Source organism: Alligator sinensis, unplaced genomic scaffold (assembly GCF_000455745.1).
Source record: "Alligator sinensis unplaced genomic scaffold, ASM45574v1 scaffold218_1, whole genome shotgun sequence".
Lineage (NCBI taxonomy): Eukaryota > Metazoa > Chordata > Crocodylia > Alligatoridae > Alligator > Alligator sinensis.
Genome location: NW_005842083.1, coordinates 333,602 through 350,695, shown reverse-complemented (window position 1 = coordinate 350,695; position 17,094 = coordinate 333,602). Strand labels below are relative to the sequence as shown.

The following is a 17,094-nucleotide window of genomic DNA, read 5'->3' as shown; positions in this document are numbered from 1 at the left end:
CAGGAATGGCTCTGGAGCTCCTCCATGCCTGCTACAGCTGAGTCAGATTCCAGCTGGGAGCTGAGGGGGGCTGGTCTGCAGGGAACTCAGCTGGTTAGAGACCACAGCAGCTGGGTGCAGGTTCCTCTTTCCCATCCTGGCTCCCTGCCAGTGAGGCAGATGAGCAGGGGACGAGGGAAGGGAGCCAAGTACGAGTAGACACTAAAAACAGGAATCGGCAGGCTGCTGATGCTGTCTCTGCATGTGGACTTGGGTTCCCTGCACAGTCATTTTTCCCAAATCCTAACTGTGATGCTTGATTCTAAGACAGAGCTTTGTTTAGCCCGTGATGAATGCTGGGGGGCCGGGGGAGGTAAGGTGTTTTGGAATCAAGTAAATACTTTGTACATTTCATACTTGACATTTGAATGTCTAATCCATTTTATTTTTAGAGTATTTTGTTAAATGGATTTTACTTGTAGTAAAGTTGCTTTGCAGAATAGCTACCAGGTACAGGGTTTTAACAGTCAACAGATGGTTGGTCCCAGTCCCTAGGCAGCCCCAGGTCTCAAACAAGACCTGGGGGCTATTTGGGCTGAAAACTAGCTAATTATCAGCCCCGGCCCAGGCGACTCCAAGTCTGTAACTGGACCCAGTGCGCTCCAGCCTGGCACTTATAATCAGCTGATTGTCAGCCCCACTTCCAGCATACAGGTTCCCTCTGCACTGGCAAGTAGTAATGAATCTGACACCAATGCCAAAATTGCGCCTTCTGCCAGCATGTGTGGCATTGTAGGAGGTGCAGGTCTTGGGATCGAGGATCAGATGCTTTTGCATCATTAAATGAATGTGTGCCAGGGGCCTGTTTGATTTATTAATGTTACCCATTAGGACTGTGAGAAACAGCACCGCTCCGTTTCAACTTCTGTTTCGATGGAACAGCATTTCATTTCGAATTTCTTTTAGTTTTGAAAGCACCGTTCTGTTTTGTTTCATCAAAACTGTTTTGCTGTTTTGACACCGTTTCATCCATAGGTTATAATGGGGAATCATAAAATGCAGCAGGCAGGCAGATTAGGGGCTCACCCACACCCTTAGGAGGGCTGTGCCTGAGTCCTCCTGGGGGTGCGGGCCCCCGATCTGCCTGCCAGATGACAGACCGGCACTGGGTGCAGCCTGCACTCAGCACCGGGAAGATCAGTGCTGTCACTGGCCCCAGGTGGCAGCACCCACCTCCTGTCATCTGGCAGGCAGATCGGGGCCCTGCACCCCTGGGAGGACTCGGACACAGCCCCTGCAGCCCTCCTGGGGGTGTTGGTGAGCCCCTGATCTGCGCACAGGATTACAGGAGGCAGGTGCTGTTACTTGGGGCCAGCAGAAGCACCTATCTCCCCTACGCTGGTCTCAGTTGGCAGCACCCACCTCCTGTCATTTGGCAGGCAGATCAGGGGCTTGCCTCGGGAGGGCTGTGAGGGCTGTGCTCGAGTCCTCCTGGGGGTGCGAGCCATCGATCTGCCTGTCAGATGAGAGACCGGCCTGCAGCCTGCACCCAGCACTAGGAAGATTGGTGCTGCTGCTGGCCCCACATGGCAGCACCCGCCTCCTGTCATCTGGCAGGCGGATGAGGGGCCCACACCCCTGGGACGAGTCCAGCACAGCCCCTGCAGCCCTCCTGGGGGTGCGGGCGAGCCCCCGATCTGCCTGCCGGATGACAGGAGGTGGGTGCTGCCCAAACTTTAAAAACGTTTCTAGTTCCCTTGTTTCTTTTCGAAAGCTTTTGTTTCATTTCCGTTTCACTGTTTCTAGATTGAAATGCATTGAAACAGCTTCAAATTGAAATGCCGGGTGAAATTTTGCATAGCCTTATTGCCCATATGATGAGTGATGAAAACCTTTCTTTAGTGACTGTTGGGCATGCTGTATAATGACATTTGCTTTCAGCTCCCAGTGCCATGATCTATGTGAATTTTTCTTTATGTATGTCTGTTGTTATTCATTGTCTAGCATGCAGACATTTGTTTTATGATTTGATATTTAGCTATTGCTGGTAAAGAGAAGTAACTGGTATACACACATTTTACTGTGTACACTAGCAGTTGCAATAATATTCTTATGATAATGGCCCTTCTTTTCCCAGCATTGACTGTTCGTACAGAAAAATAAAAGCTACTTACAATAGAGGTCTTTTGGAGACCCATTATTTTAAACGTGAGCTTTTGTTCTACTATTTCACTTGGCTCTTTTGCTAGCATTTGCCATAGTCACCAGACTGTATGTCACAATCATGAATAGAGTCGTACAGAACTTAATTCCCTGCTCCCTTACTTCCTATCCTGTTTATCTTTTACTTCCATCTGCTTATTGTGTAGGTTTTGGACTGTGAGAGTTCTTGTTTTTATTTGTTTGGACAGTGTCAAGAACAATGCAGCCCTGATCCTGTTTGGAATAATTAAATATATTTCTGTAGTAGAAATGAATACGTTTATATTGAAAAGGTATAGTTTTTTATTTGTGGGTTTTTTTAGGCATTGTGGTTTGCGGGAATAAGAATAGGATTATTAGGAAAAGTTGCAAATACTAGAGTTCCTGTTCCAGTTTTTCAATTTTGGCTGTGGGGCTGACGTTTTTGGCAGGCATCCCACTCCAGTCCAGACATGTAAGCTGCCTTTCCTACTTGTAGAACTCATGCTGGCCAGTCCTGCACTAAGGTCTTGTTTTTCCAAGAAGAGGCATGAATTTATACTATATAACCACCTCAGGTAGACACTTTTATTCCAGTATAAGAATGCCTTTTTCAGTTTAGCATATGGTGGTTGGAATAAGATTATATTTAAAAACAAACAAACAAACAAAAACCTCATATAGGTACACTATGTTGTCTAAACTAGAAAGGGTTGGCAGCATAAGTGCATTTAAAAATATGAAGTGGGTCACTCCTGAGCTGACCATGCCCTAATGAGTATTTTAAAAAGTCATTGTTTAAAATGGGTGCTGACTGTGTTTAAACTTAGGCTAATAAACATATTTAATACACTTGTTTTCTCAGTATAGCTAACTCCTAAATCATTTTGGATAGGTTATTTTAACCTCTGAATCCTGCATATTTTCCATCTCTGCAACAGAAATGATATTACTTGATTTACAGAATTGCTTCATGGGTAAATAGTTCTGCAAAACATGGAAAATGAGAAGGGCCAATTTACTGTTATCCAATCCTGTTTTCTTCTGTGTTGATGCTGAGTAGATTCAGTGCTTTTTACAGTTGGTAAAGGAAAATATTTTTTGTTTGTTTGTTTTTGTTTTGTTTTGTTTTCCAGTTGAAGGCAGATATCAGTTAAGACTGACAAAAAATACGTAGTCTTCCTTTAGATACGATGCCCAGATCCTACAAGCACTTAAGGGTTGAAAGTCCTATTGCTTTCAGTGGGGCTGCTCCTGGTAATCAAGTTTAGCATGTGCATAAGTGTTCAACAGTCATATAGTAGAAAAATGTTTCCTCGGAAAATAGAGAAGTGTGCGTATCTTATTGAAATATAAAGAACACTGTTTGCATTACCTTGTTTTATTCAATTGCTGGCTTTTTTTCTTGTTCTCTAGCAATTGAAAAATACAGTCAAAAATACCAGCAGCTAAGCAAAGAGCGTATGGCATGGACCCCAGGTAATAATGTACATTGTCACAAAGAAATTCTTTGTGGGTCTTCAGTAATCTTTTAGTTTGTTTTAAAATGGAAGACCAAAGCTTTAAGAAATGGTAGGCAAATAGCATTTGAGACCTTACCAAATCACATGTTCCTTATCAAAGACGACATGTCAAATTTGTGATATTAAAGGAAATGAATGAACAGCCTACAAAAATTAACTTTTTTAGTTTCCTGCTTGGGAAACAGTAGCTAAGGCTTGCCTCAGACTTTCCTGGAAGAGTTAAATTTGGACTGCATATGACCACAAGGTTTATTCAAAGAAAACTTAGAAAGTTATCAGTGATTGGTATTTGGGATTTTCAGTAGGGTTGCCAACCCTCCCGGGTCTTCATCGATTTCCCAGTGACTATTGGAAGCAATTTGGGAGATTGATATTATGAACGGGTTGAACAGTACAATTAATGACTAGAGGTGCACTTATACATCAATCCCATATGAGATCAGCACTGACATAAGGAAAATTGACTGTATCTGCGATCAGCCTTTTTTGGCTGATGTTGCAGATAATGTCGCCGATAAATGCCCCGTGCATGTAGGCAGCCAGGAGCACAGCCTGGCAGCATGGAGAGCAGTTGGGTCCAGCTGGTAAGTCTGTTGTGAGGGAAGGGGTGTGCCGGGGGGGAGGGCAGATCGAGGCCCCAGTGGTGAGGGAGGGAATGGGGCTGGGGCAGGGGTAGGTGCTGCAGAGCTGGGGCAGGGTGTGAGATGGAGTCGCAAGTGTCTTGTCCAGGGGATGTGGGGAGAGGGGGTGGCAGCTCCCGCCACTGCACACAGCCCAGGACGGCATGGTGGGTGTGTGCCCCCAGATCTGTGTGCGGGGTGAGGGCGGGCTGCTGCTGTGAACTGGGGCCAGGGGCAACGCTGGGCTCTTCCTGGCAGGGGGACTGGGCCGGGGCTACACTCGGGGTGCGTGGTGGCAGTGCTGGGAGGAGGGCTACAGGGAATTTTGGGGTGGCTGTAGCCCCCTCCCAGTGCTGCCACCGCCCAGCCCGAGCGCAGCCCAGCCCAACCCAGCCCTGCCACGAAGAGCTCGACGCACCCCAGCGCCAGCCCACAGCAGCAGCCCGCCCTCATGCCACACACAGATCCGGGGGCACATGCCCCCTCTTGCCTTCCCGGGGTGCGTGTAGCAGCGGTATGCCGCCCCCCCCATTAAAAACCGCCCCCCATTAAAAACCGGCCATCTATATCAGCCCAAAAAAACACTATCAGTGCACCCCTATTAATGACATTGCATCATGTTGAGGGAAAAAATCTCCCGGAATAGCTTCAGTCATAGTTGCCAATCCTAATTTTGAATATAAGGGCTACCATAGCTCATTATCATAGGCTGATCATAATATATATATTTTAAAGGTCACTGTTATGTCAGGACATCTCCTCAGGGCAGAAATTCCTTCATCATATGATCCTGTAAAAGGATTAACTTTAAAAAAAACAAACAAACCCAAAAGACAGATGGCACAGTTGACTTCCATTGGGGAATATTCTCATTCTAAAAGCCAAACATGTTTTTATACACAATCAAGTATAATGTGCCCTCAGTAGAGTTTTTGGGGACCTATTTTAATACAAATAAAATAGTTTTGTATATTAAAATTATTTCTTACAGATTGGAGAAGACTCCCAAGAGAAATTAAGCCAAGGAAGAAGATCAAAAAAGGTAGCTTATTTGTTTTTAAGGAACATGCAGTGCTTAAAAATCAAGTGTGAATAATTATTGTTTGAGCTGGTTAGTAAAACAGTGGAAATGTTGCAGCTGGTATATTTCTCTGCCTGTCGTGCCAGTATGTGTTTGGATGCTGACTGTAGCACTGTCAGGTTTTTTAAGACTTTTGTCATTGTTTTCAATTGCCAAAAATCTTTAAGCATCTTTTCCCTCACTCACAACTTACAGCTGTTGTTTTGCTATCTTTTAACTTTTTTGTCTTATTTTGTTGTTTTGTCCGGTTATCCTGTTTATAATTTAGTTGACTTGTGTTTAATTCATACACAAAAACTAAACTAATGTAGGTTATTTTCTGTTTTTCCCTATTTTTACTTTTTTTGTTTATTTTCAGCTCTCTCTGGCAGAATTGTGAACCAGATCCTTCAACAGCAGTTAGAGTTGGTATTGGTTGTTCTTAAAGAAAATTGAGTTTAATTTTCACTGTAAAATACCGGAATATGAATTTATCTATAGCCTAGTATGTATGGCTATTATTTTAACTTTTATGTTAAAGCCTATTGCTTTGTTGATGTGAAGCAGAACTTTGACCTGTGTACCTAGATGTTGATTATGTTATCATTGTTTACTTTCATTTCCCTCTTTGTTCAAATCTTTCATGTCATCTTTCAGTTCAAGGATAAAAAACAGAAAAGTGTCTGTGCAGTAGTCATGGAGACCAGCTCAGCTGGCAGCTTTGTTCCTTTTAAGAGCCTCTTTGAGAAGCTTGGTCCTAGAAAGAGAATGCAAGCAGTCTACTGAAAGTTAAATACTTATTTATACAATTCTAAAAGAAGAAACCAGCATATAGCTGTTGTTCCAAAGTATAATTAGCACTCTCTAAATAAACATTGAGCCAGCAATAAGCTCTTGCATCTTAAGAAATCATCTGATGTATTGTTCATTTGCTACACAGTGACATTGAATGTTTACTGTAAATGCAGCTTTAAAGACCCAGAGCCCAATACATTTTTCATATCTCATTAGCTGATATTTTGTTCTCAAGACAAAAGTATCTCCTTTTATCTTCTTAATTTCTATAACAAAAACTTCTGGTAAGGTGAAGAGTTTAACTGAAGGTAACATGAAAAAGATATCCCTTTTAAAAACTGATTTAAAAAAAAAAAACCTTAGGATAGAAGCTCTTTAAAAAGTTTGGAGGTTTGTAGGAAAGGAAGGTGGCCACCAATGCATAGGTACAGTACAGAGATATCACAAGTAAAACATCCCTTGCAGAGGGTGACTTCTTATTCTAGATCATGATGCTGTCTCAGTTAGCAAGCTTGTTTCATCTCTGTCTTCTTTTTCATCTTTTTAAGTGCATCCCATTAAGTATCAGACCTCGTTTCTTTTTCTCTCTTGGGACATAATTCTACAATTCTCCAACTCCTAGCCTGTGTCTTCAGCTAGACTCCTGAACTGTGCCCTGTGTCAGCTAGCATTCACCCAAAAGATCTGACTGGATTCAGTATTTGTAGATCAGTGATGTGCAGACAGCTGTCTTGAGAACAAAATATTGTTTAACATTGGAAACCATGTTTAGAGAAAGGTAGAGGTGATCATAATCAACAAACTGTCTATTATATGAGTCTGTTTCCTAATGGCTGCCCTCTTATGATGATGACCTAAGTAGACTGACACTCTGCTGTGTGTTTTGTATGTTAGTTTGATTCTCCCAAGCATTTTATCTTTTTCTCTCCCTCCCTGAGTCTTTAAAAAAGAAAACTGTTCTTTTTGTTTTCTGGTTCCCAGAACTTTTCCTGTAAAGGCTAAAGCATTTTCTCTTAACAGCCTTCAGATACTTGTAGAGAAAAGGCTCATGTTTAGCTATTCTGTCCCCTTCCTGATGTGTCTTTTCACCTTTCCCATTTAAAGTAAAGCAATTTATAAATACAATAAACAGCCATGTCAATAAACTGAATTTGTAAATTATCATAGAGCAACTGAACTTCCTTCAAAGATGTAATATATTGAGTTGTAAGAAGCAATGTTTAAATCCTTGTTGCCACAGCATCTATAACTGGGTAAAGTATTCAACTGAGGGCAACACTGTCAATAACAAATGCTTCCTGCATAATAAAAGTTATGGCCTCTTGCCTGTTCTTCAGTCTTTTTTCAAAAAGTTAGTTCAGATAAACGAGACCAGACTGCAGACTGTACTAGTGTATTACGAAAAGCATATTACCTTATTTGTTGAACTGCAATATTCTTTTCAATATTGTTCAATAGCAAAGGGTTCGTACTATGACTCTTGGGAGGTTACAGTAAGTTTTTTCATCCATAACAAAGGTTCTATCTCCAGAGAAGACAGCAGGGTACTGTAGGAGATTCCTGAACAAGGTTTAACCACTCTAGCTCAGATGCCAGAAGCTGCCTAATTGCAGCAGCTCAGAGCTTCACATGGGCAAATTTTAAGTTTTTGGCTTCAATAGCTTAATCTAGCAGTGAGTTCCACTGTCTGTAAACTGTATCTGGGGGTGGAAACAGTTTCCTTTTACCTGTTTTGAATTTTCCAGGTTTTAATTTTATTGAATGTCCCTTGGCTCTTTGGTGATAAGACAACTGTGAGGGAGTACTCTTTAGCCCCTTATTTATATACAGTACTAGCAAATTGCCCATCATGAATGATGGGGGTGAGAGGCAGGTGGGGATGGAGTGCTGCCACCCAGTGCCCTGCAGTGCTGCCGCTCCACCTCTGGCCCTGTGCACCACCCCCCACTCCCTGTGTCCGTCTCTGTGGCCCCCCCCCACTCCCGTCTGGCTCTGTGCACCTCCCCCCACCCCCCTGCTGCTCCATCCCCCGCTGCTGCCGGCTCCCAGGAATGGGGGGAAGGGGAGCTTGCACGGCCACCGACACCCGGCACCATGCGACATGCTCCCTCTCCTCCTTCCCTCCTTGGTGCCTCCCCCTCTCTCCTGGCTGTTGTTGGGGCTGGGCAGCGGTGGTGGTAGCAGGAGGGGTCTGCCATCGGAAATCCCACCTTTTCCCCTTCCCCCTCTCTCTCCCTGCCAGCTGTTGGTGGTGGGGGGGCACAGTGCGGCAGCTCCCTCACCCCTTCTATCTGTAACTCTCCAGGCCCTCACAGCCAATTGGCACACGCCCTCTTGGCGATGCATGCGCAGTTGGCCCAGAGCGTTATGGACAGACAGGCAGACAGTCTAAGGCTTTTATTATATTAGAATTTTACCATGTCAACTCTGATTTGTCTCCTAAGGTAAAAAATCAGTTTTTTCTGTCTTCACATGGGACTTGTTTCATGACCTTGATTGCTTTCATCACTCTTCTATGACCTACCTATTGCTCTGCAGTATCCTTTTTGAGATAAAGTGTCCACCTCTGCACACAGTACTCCAGACAATGTGAAGAGTTATAGCACAGGTTATTTTGTTTATTCCTGCCACTGAAAATAATCCAGTGCTTTGGGGCCATAGGGTTTTGTCATAACTAATTAGACCACTAGTCCCCATTGCATATCTTGCCTCTAGATGTGGGAAGTACTTGATGTACCAAAAGAAGGTGAAAAATATAGGGGATTGTGCTAGGAAAAAGTAAAATACTACCATAAGCAAGCCTTTTATCCAAAAATAGAAATCTTTGCACCACCGCTGCCCGGCCCCCAAAACTCTCTCTCTTGTAGGATTTGTTTTTCTTAAGAAAGAGTGAATTAGCACAAAGGATTGTCTCAAGGCCTCCCCACAGGTATAGCTATTCTTAGGGGTTAAACCTCAAGACTGCTTAATCCACATCCTAGAGTCACATCTGCTACATGCATCCAAATGAAAAAGTCAGTCACCTGTACAGACAGAACTTGCGTAGCTCTTTCTGAGTGTACAGTTAAGGTAAGATGAACATTGCCCATCTGGTGCAAACACCTCCTACAAGCTTGAGGATACTGCATAATGAAAATCAATATTGGCTCATCAGGAATTTAAATGATTGTAAGGATGTTTTAAAATATCTTTAAGATTATGAGAAATTATGATGATTAAGAGCTTTCTTCACTTATTTCCTTAACCAGTTTTGAATATACATTTGTAAATTATTAGACTGAAGCTGAATGTCTGTTTGGGCCAAAATTTGGTAAAATGCATATTCAAAGCTGAATTTTAGATCAACCCTCATTTATAATAATTTGAGCTATTAAGGTTCAGAGAAGAATAAAGGATTTGCCAGATAAAAGTAAGCAAATGGCAGAGAAGTTATATTAGTTTTTCAAGATAGATGCTAACACTGAACTTTTAATACTAAAGTAGATATACGATCTTTGTTAGAATTCTAAGAGACACAAGAAATAACCTCTTGTTTTATATCAGCAGGTGGAAAACCAAAAAAGGCAAAAGTTGATGCAAAAGTTGATGCAAACAAAAGTAATGTGGATGTGTTGAAAAAAATTGAGGTAAGACCTACTCACTGCAGTTCTATTTGCCTGCATTGTCTTTATTGTGCAGTAGAAGTTTCTGTTAGAGAACAAAATGGTTACGTTCCAATCTTCCCTGAGTGATCTCATAAATCAGCCATTACTCTGGCCTTGATAACAGATGATTGTTAGAGCTGTGCGAAGCTTCAGGTGCCGATTCGATTCAGAGGATATTCAGCCTGATTTGGTGGCCGAATCTCTGAATCTGAATCGAACCAGGAGATCAGTAAAAAGGTCTGAATCTACCTGAAGCTCTCCCAATCTATTCGGAAAAGATTTGCAGAGCTTCGGAGATTTGGGCAGTCCCCACTTGCTGCTGCAGGGATCTGGACCCAGACTCCGTGCTGGTAATGAGGGGACAGAGGGGTGCTGAAGGAGCGGGGGTGGGGGGAGCACCTGCCAGGCCCCATCCCTGACCAACACCTGCTCTCTCAGCCTCATCAATGGTTTCCCCGCCCAGCCCGTGTCCCGGCACTTCAAAAAAGGGAAAAAAAAGCCCCGCATTCACCGGCTGCTGTCAGGCCGGCGGGGGGGTGGGGGTGGGGCATCCCTGCTGCCTCCCACTGCTCCGCACTGTGTGGGGGGCTCTGCCATGAGGCCCCATCCCCCACCTGCTCTCCCAGCCCTGTCAATGGCTGCCCCACCCAGCTCCAGCTCCGGGCAAAAAAAAAAAAAAAAAAAAAAAAGCCTCGCACTCGCCAGATGCTGCAGCAGCCATCAGGGCTTCTGGAGGCTCGTGGCAGAGCCCCCAACACAGTGCAAGGCAGTGGGGGGCAACAGGGATCGCTCCTGTGCCTGACAGCAGCCAGCGAGTGCAGGGCTTTTTTACTTATTTATTTTTTTAAAAAACAGGAACGCTGGGCTGGGTGGGGCAGCCATTGACAGGGCTGGGATAGCGGGTGAGGGATGGGGTCTTTTAGATTCAGAGATTCAGCTGATTTAGCAGCAGCTGAATCAATTTGCGACAGTGATTCAAATCACCGAATCGAATCACTGCCCCCCTGAATCGGCCAAATCTGAAGCAAATACTAGCCATGTCACACAGGCCAAATGACTGTTCTGCGATATGGTTATTCAAGATGGTGAGGATAGTCACTCAACCACCAGTCTCTGAGACGATTCCTAGCTTTCAAACTACTGTTATTTGGTCACTTGAATATCATGAAGAACATGCACTTGCATTTTAAAGGGGATATTGTATTTCTTTTGATGTCAGCCTTCTGCAAGATATGGCTTCCAAGGTACAGGAAATAATGTTTTCCAGAGTTTCACCTTATCAAAGGTTGGAGGGATTCTGAGATCATCTTTGATTGGGTGTTGCAGGATAGAGTTGAGAGCAATCTTGTCAACAATAGGAAGTTGATTGAGAAGGTCTTCAAAATGCTCCTTCCAATGGGTGTTAATGATTCCCCTTTCTTTGAGATTTGCACATATGTTGAATCTCCTTCTACTTGTCTTCCTACCATCTGTCCTTCATATTGCGGGTCCTAGTTTGGACCTCTGCCCTGGCTTGTTGGAGATTCAGTTTCTGTTGCTTGTGGTTGGTATCATTCTGCCAAGCACAAAAGGTCTTGCACTTATGGTGGATCAACTCTTAGATCTCCTGGTCATTCTCATCATTCCAGGCTTGATGTTTCCTGGTAGAGAATCCAAGTGTCTCTTCATAGGTGCTGGTGGTGATGAACATGAAGGCACCCCAAGTGCTGCCAACTACCATCGTTGTTGATCGGAATTTGCCAGTTTTTCATTGAAACACTGGTAGAAAACGTCTTGCTTGGTAGGGTCCTTGAGTCCTTCAACGTTGATCTTCCATTGGCAATGCTTCTGCTGCAGTCGTCATTTGGGCGTCCAGTTTGAGTGACAAAACTGAGTAGATGTGTCGCTGTTTGGTTTAGTAATCATCAGGTCCTAGCATAGCTTAGGTAATGCGCACATCTTTGCGATCCCAGACACAAACGGTGATATAGTCAATCAGGTGCTGATGCTTAGATCATGGGTGTTGCCATGATGTCTTGTACCTGCTTTCTCGCAGAACAGGGTGTTGGTGATTGTATGTCCATGGTCCATGAATTCGGTTAAGATGAGGTTGCTATTGGAGTTATCCTTTCCTACTCCTTCCTTGTTAATGGTTCCATTCCAGAGGTTCAGGTCCCTTCCAACTCTGGCATTTGAAATCACCAAGAAAAATGCGTTTCTTTCTGGAACGTCAGAAAGGACTTGGTCAAGGTTGGTGTAGAATTCCTTCTTGGTTTTGTCAATGGTGTCAAGAGTTGGGGCATACGCGCTAATGGCAGTGGCATATTTAAGATGGGGAGTCAAGAAGTGCTCATTAATTCCAATAGGGTACTCATTGAGTTGATTTATGAGTTCATTCTTATGGCAAAACCAAATCCGTGAAGCCGGCATCCTCCTTCCTGTTTATACTTCTAGAAGAAGCTATACCTATCTCCATGTTCTTTGAGCTCCCCATCTTATGTTCAGCACACTGACATCGATATTGTGTCCCCTGAGTTCTTGAGCCACAATTGTTGTGTGGTACCCTGGGTGTTCACTATTAGGTTTGTCCATGAGGGTGCTGATGTTCTAGGTCCCAAAATTGAATGTGTGTCTTTGTTGATTTTGCACCATAGTAAAGGTGATCCCACTGGATGCAGTTCTCCAGTGAGGAAGAAGGTAGACAGGCTATGTTTCGGCCACCTTTTCTAGTCCCCTCCCCACGTGGGGTGAGCAGGGTGGATCCTGAAGAGGTCTGCTCTGTTGCAGTGATAGCTGCTGAATCACGATCCTGTCTTCATCCAGGTGTTAGATGACCTTCTTGTAACTGCTACCTTCATGCCATTTCATGACTAGGAGTTTCCAGACTTCACTGTCCTGCTCCCCTCTTCAATAACTAGTCACCAAAGGGATTGGAAAAAGTGCTGGAAAAGCCATTTTCATGGAAGATGCCATGTATGATACATTTTATTGTGGAGAAGATGCTGCACATCAACTTCAACACAGTTCTTGACAGAACAGGACTTGAATCCAATGCCAAGGAGCCCAAGACAACTGGAGATCTCATTCCACTGCAGCCTTCATCCATCTTCACAGCCATTGAGATTCTAACATCTTCTCCATGTTGCACTGTTGAGGACTTGTAGACTCATGGCTGGGGGTTGGGCAGGCTTATTATAGTGGTTAACTGTACACACCATGTTACAGCACTGTCAAAAGATATAGGTGCTTTTCAGGAGGGAAAGAATCGCCATCTGTTGTCCCTATCACGTCCTGGTGGTGCACTGCCGGTTCATCCACGACTGGTGGCAAAACTGTACTGCTACCCAGCACATCTACAGGTGGCAGATAGAGGAAGGTTAGCTGCAAAAGAAGCAGGGGTAACTAGGGGTGTAAATACCGATTTATATAAATATTTGTTTAACCTGTTGCAAAAATGATTAATTGGTCCGGCATAGAGATGGGGGTGGGTGCCCCATGGCAATGTGAATTGTTGGGGGGGAGGCCCTGCCTGACCCTGCCATGGTGGAAGGGCTGCACCCACCCACCCTGAGCAGCATGGGGAGCCAGGGGCTAAAGCTGCCCCGCCAGGCAGGCAGCACAGCCCAGGAAGTTCTGGAGGGATAACAGCCAGCAAGGGGCTGCAGCACCCCTTCTGTCCCCTCTCCTCTTCCCCCTCCCCTCCTCCTCATCCCCCTCTCCCTCACTCCTTGTAGCCTAGCTATTAGTCACCCCTGCCCTCTCCCCCCTCCCTTTCTCCTCACTTCTCTCCTCTCTCCCTCCCTCCCTCCTGCCCTGCCACTTTCCAGTTCTTGCTGGGACGTGGCAGGACTTCCCTTCCCTCCCAGACTGCCTGGCTCCAGGCTAAATGATAACCAGTAAGCTAGAACTGGTTATCACTGAGGCGATCGCTTAATTGTTTAACCATTCACCTCCTGGGGTAAATCTGATGAATTGGATATACAAAGTCTTGGTAAAATACTGGGATTGTATTAAGGCACATATTTTACCTACATTGTTGTTTCAATTGCTGGTTGTAACAAACCTGAATTCTGTGTTTTGGTAGTGTGGAGGGTGTGCTGTGAACAGAATATGTAGTTAATGTGACTGACTTATGACAGGAGTTGGAAAAGAAAGGCGATGAAGAAGAAAAATCAGATGAAGAGAAAGAGAAAAACAAAGAGAAAGACAAGGAGGATGAAGAAGAAGAAACAGCAGCAGCAGAAGAAGAATATGATGAAGAGGAACAAGAAGAGGTATAATGGCTCTTTTAGATCTGCTAAAAGAGCCAGTCTTTTTTAAAGATTTAATATAGTGGCAGGAATGATAACTGAAATCAAGCACCTGCCCACAAAGAAACTGCTAGTAAAAGTTATGCACATCATGACTTATCTTTTACAACTGTAATATAAGGCAATACTTTTGTATTGATAACTAGGTCTCCTAGTGAAAAAGGAAAAGGTGAAACTACTAACATTTAAACTTCCCAGGAGTTAAGTTTTTCCTTTTTGGTCTCCCATCAAATTAAGGAAGGAGGTTGTACCGTTTGTTTCAAGATGTTAGTATTAATCAGAATACAACATGAGGTGACTAGCCTTATTTAAACACTGTGTGAGAATTTAATATCTCCCTCATCTGCTTAAATTATATTTTAAAGTACATACCTTCACTTATGTTATATTTTCATTTAGGAAAATGACTACATTGCTTCATATTTTGAAGATGGTGATGACTTTGGTGCTGACAGTGATGACAATATGGATGAAGCAACCTATTAGTTAATATGTCCTTCAGCCTTTTAATATTTCCGTTTAAATAGTTTGGAGGTGGGCCAAACAACCTCAACTCTTCATGCAGCTAATAAAGTTTGAAGGACTAAGTACGTACATGGACTAAGTACATATGTGCTCAGAAGATTGGACACTTTGCTTTTATTATTTTATTGTGGTGAAAAATGGTAGACCAGATGCAATATTCTGCTCTTGCCAATTATTTTGCAGACAGATATTTATCACTGTAAAGTACTCTGAATCTCTCATATGATATATGCCATTGTATTGCCTCTGCCGTACTGGAAAAGAATGTATGTATTTTGATTGAATTGTGCCTACGCGTTTGCACTTTCTTATGTTCTATGCATTACAGGCCACATCTTGGCCCTATTGAAATTTAATAGAGAAACTCCTATGGACTTTGTTGAAACCAGGGCTTGAACCTTTTTGAATACATGTTGTTCCTGTTTAACAACCGAATTTCTAAGGAAATTATAAACTTTGGTATTTAGGGGATTGAACTAACACTAATCACCGAGCACTTTAATTAGCATACTAACTTGAAGGTACTTTGGTGCCATGGACTAACAAGGTAAAAATATATTTTGAAAGGTTCTCACATTCTAGTCAAAAAAAATTTTTCACATCAGTCAACCAAAAAAGTACAATTTTTCAAAACAATTTCTTGCTGAGTGTAAGAAGAGGCAATGGATGAGGTTAAATTGCCTCTTATGAATTACTTTGTATCAAAAGTGAAGTTTGGGGCTTATTAGAGAACATGTAACTGAGGTCAAAATATGGCAGTGGGAAATTAGAAAATTCTAATTTCTAGTACTGGTTTTCAGATAGTTTTCCTTTGATGTTGAACAGGTCAACCTGTCTGCCTTGGTTTCTCCATTTTTAAGTGAGTATAATACTGCCTACCTCATGAACTGTTGAATTGGTTTGTAAAATACTACCTAGGTAAACATTGTTTATTAAATATATGTTCCCAAATAACTATTACATGTAAGACTGGAGTCTGAAACAAAAGAAACGTGGATCAAGAAAACCATCTATAATAGAAGAGAAACATGATGATGGTGAGAACAATATCATGACTTTTATTATTTTTGTGTATTTGAGTATGAATGTGTTGATTTGATCTGATCTTTCGATTACAGTAATCCTAGGGGTTACTTGTAACAGCAGTAGGTAGAAACAGCCTTTTCAGCTGTGTCTAATATTTATGTGTAGAGAGCAACATATGATAGTAATAGGTTCCATTTAAAAAACATTTAAAAAACATGTTCTTGTGTGTATTTTTTACTTTATGCTTTTTTTTTTTTTTTTCTGGAATACCCACAGCTACTGTTTTCAAGGAAAAGATGCTGAAGGATGCTAAAACAATACCAATCGGAGACCTTTTTATTTTAATTAAGGTCATGGCCATTTAAGAATTAATTTCAGAGTAATAACACAAATGAAAAATAGGAAATGGATATTTTTCCCTAGGATTATTGATCTGGACAATATAGTACAACTAAAAGTCTTTTATCTGTACTTTTGTCATCCCCTAATGGCACAAACTGGATCTGTGTTAGCTGATCAGATTGGTGCTTTCTTTTCCATCCAATGTTATAAATGCTGGTAACATCACCAATGCTTGGAAACTATAAAGATGTTCTTGCCCAATGAGAAATTGTTTTTCAGCTTGAAAAACATTTCCAGTTTTTAGTTTAAAAAATGGAATGTAAGCCTTTTAAAGCTTCCTTTCTTGGTGGCTGGGGCATGTGTGCCAAATACTTTTCCTTGGTGCTGACTGGATTCTGAAATTATATTGAATAATCTATAGAACACTTATGCAAGCACTCAGTGCAAGTAGAACTTAAAGCATGGCTGCATTTTTTTCTGATTTGGTTAAAATGTTCTCATTTAAAAAAATAAAGGTAATTCTAAAAAATGAGAAATATAATGCAGGGTGTACATCAAATGTATATTTAAACTTTATTCTTAAATGCTTAATTGCTATGCAAGAAAATATTGCAAATCCTTGTATAATAATTTGTTTCTTCAATAAATTGTTTTCTGTATTGCACAGGAAGGAAGCCTACCATGTTCCCTGTATCCTAACTAATAATAATATGAACTTAAAAAATAATGCTTGTTTGTTTACTTACTTTTTAAGACTCTGGCTTCACAAAAACTATATTTAATGCAAGCTTCAGTGGCTACACAGACCTGTATCTGTTCTCTCCCATGGATTTCTGCATATTTTGCACCTGGGCTCTTTAACTACACCAACCAAGGAAGAGATGGGTACAGTAAATGTCAAAAGGCCACAGAGAAAACTCTTTTGCTTACATTTATCAGAGCTGGTGGTAGCTGTAGCTAGTTCTTAAAATAGCCAGACTGTCATGGATCTATCAACAACCACTTCATTTTCATGAGAAGTGCAAATTTTTCAAGTTGTTGTCCAATAAAAAGCAATTACCATGAAATGAAAAGCCAATTGAGTTCTGATACCATCAGAAGAATGACATA

General features: G+C 42.3%; 2 protein-coding genes across 2 annotated transcripts in view; both read left to right on the top strand.

The window, feature by feature from the left end:
• The window catches only part of LOC112547879 (DNA-directed RNA polymerase III subunit RPC7-like), a 9,141-nt gene extending 1,659 nt beyond the window's left edge, over positions 1–7,482 (top strand). The window contains exons 2-4 of the mRNA XM_025204461.1: positions 3,577–3,639; positions 5,295–5,345; positions 5,743–7,482. Coding sequence (XP_025060246.1) covers positions 3,577–3,639; positions 5,295–5,345; positions 5,743–5,819 — 191 coding nt within the window. The 3' untranslated portion in view covers positions 5,820–7,482. The remainder of the gene's footprint in view (positions 1–3,576; positions 3,640–5,294; positions 5,346–5,742) is intronic.
• A 1,391-nt stretch (positions 7,483–8,873) lies between these two features.
• Positions 8,874–16,662, top strand: LOC112550338 (DNA-directed RNA polymerase III subunit RPC7-like). The gene is made up of 4 exons (XM_025204464.1): positions 8,874–8,904; positions 9,669–9,784; positions 13,921–14,055; positions 14,491–16,662. The coding sequence occupies exons 1-4, from the start codon at positions 8,874–8,876 to the stop codon at positions 14,575–14,577; spliced, it is 369 nt and encodes a 122-aa protein (XP_025060249.1). The 3' UTR covers positions 14,578–16,662.
• Positions 16,663–17,094: the final 432 nt, after the last annotated feature.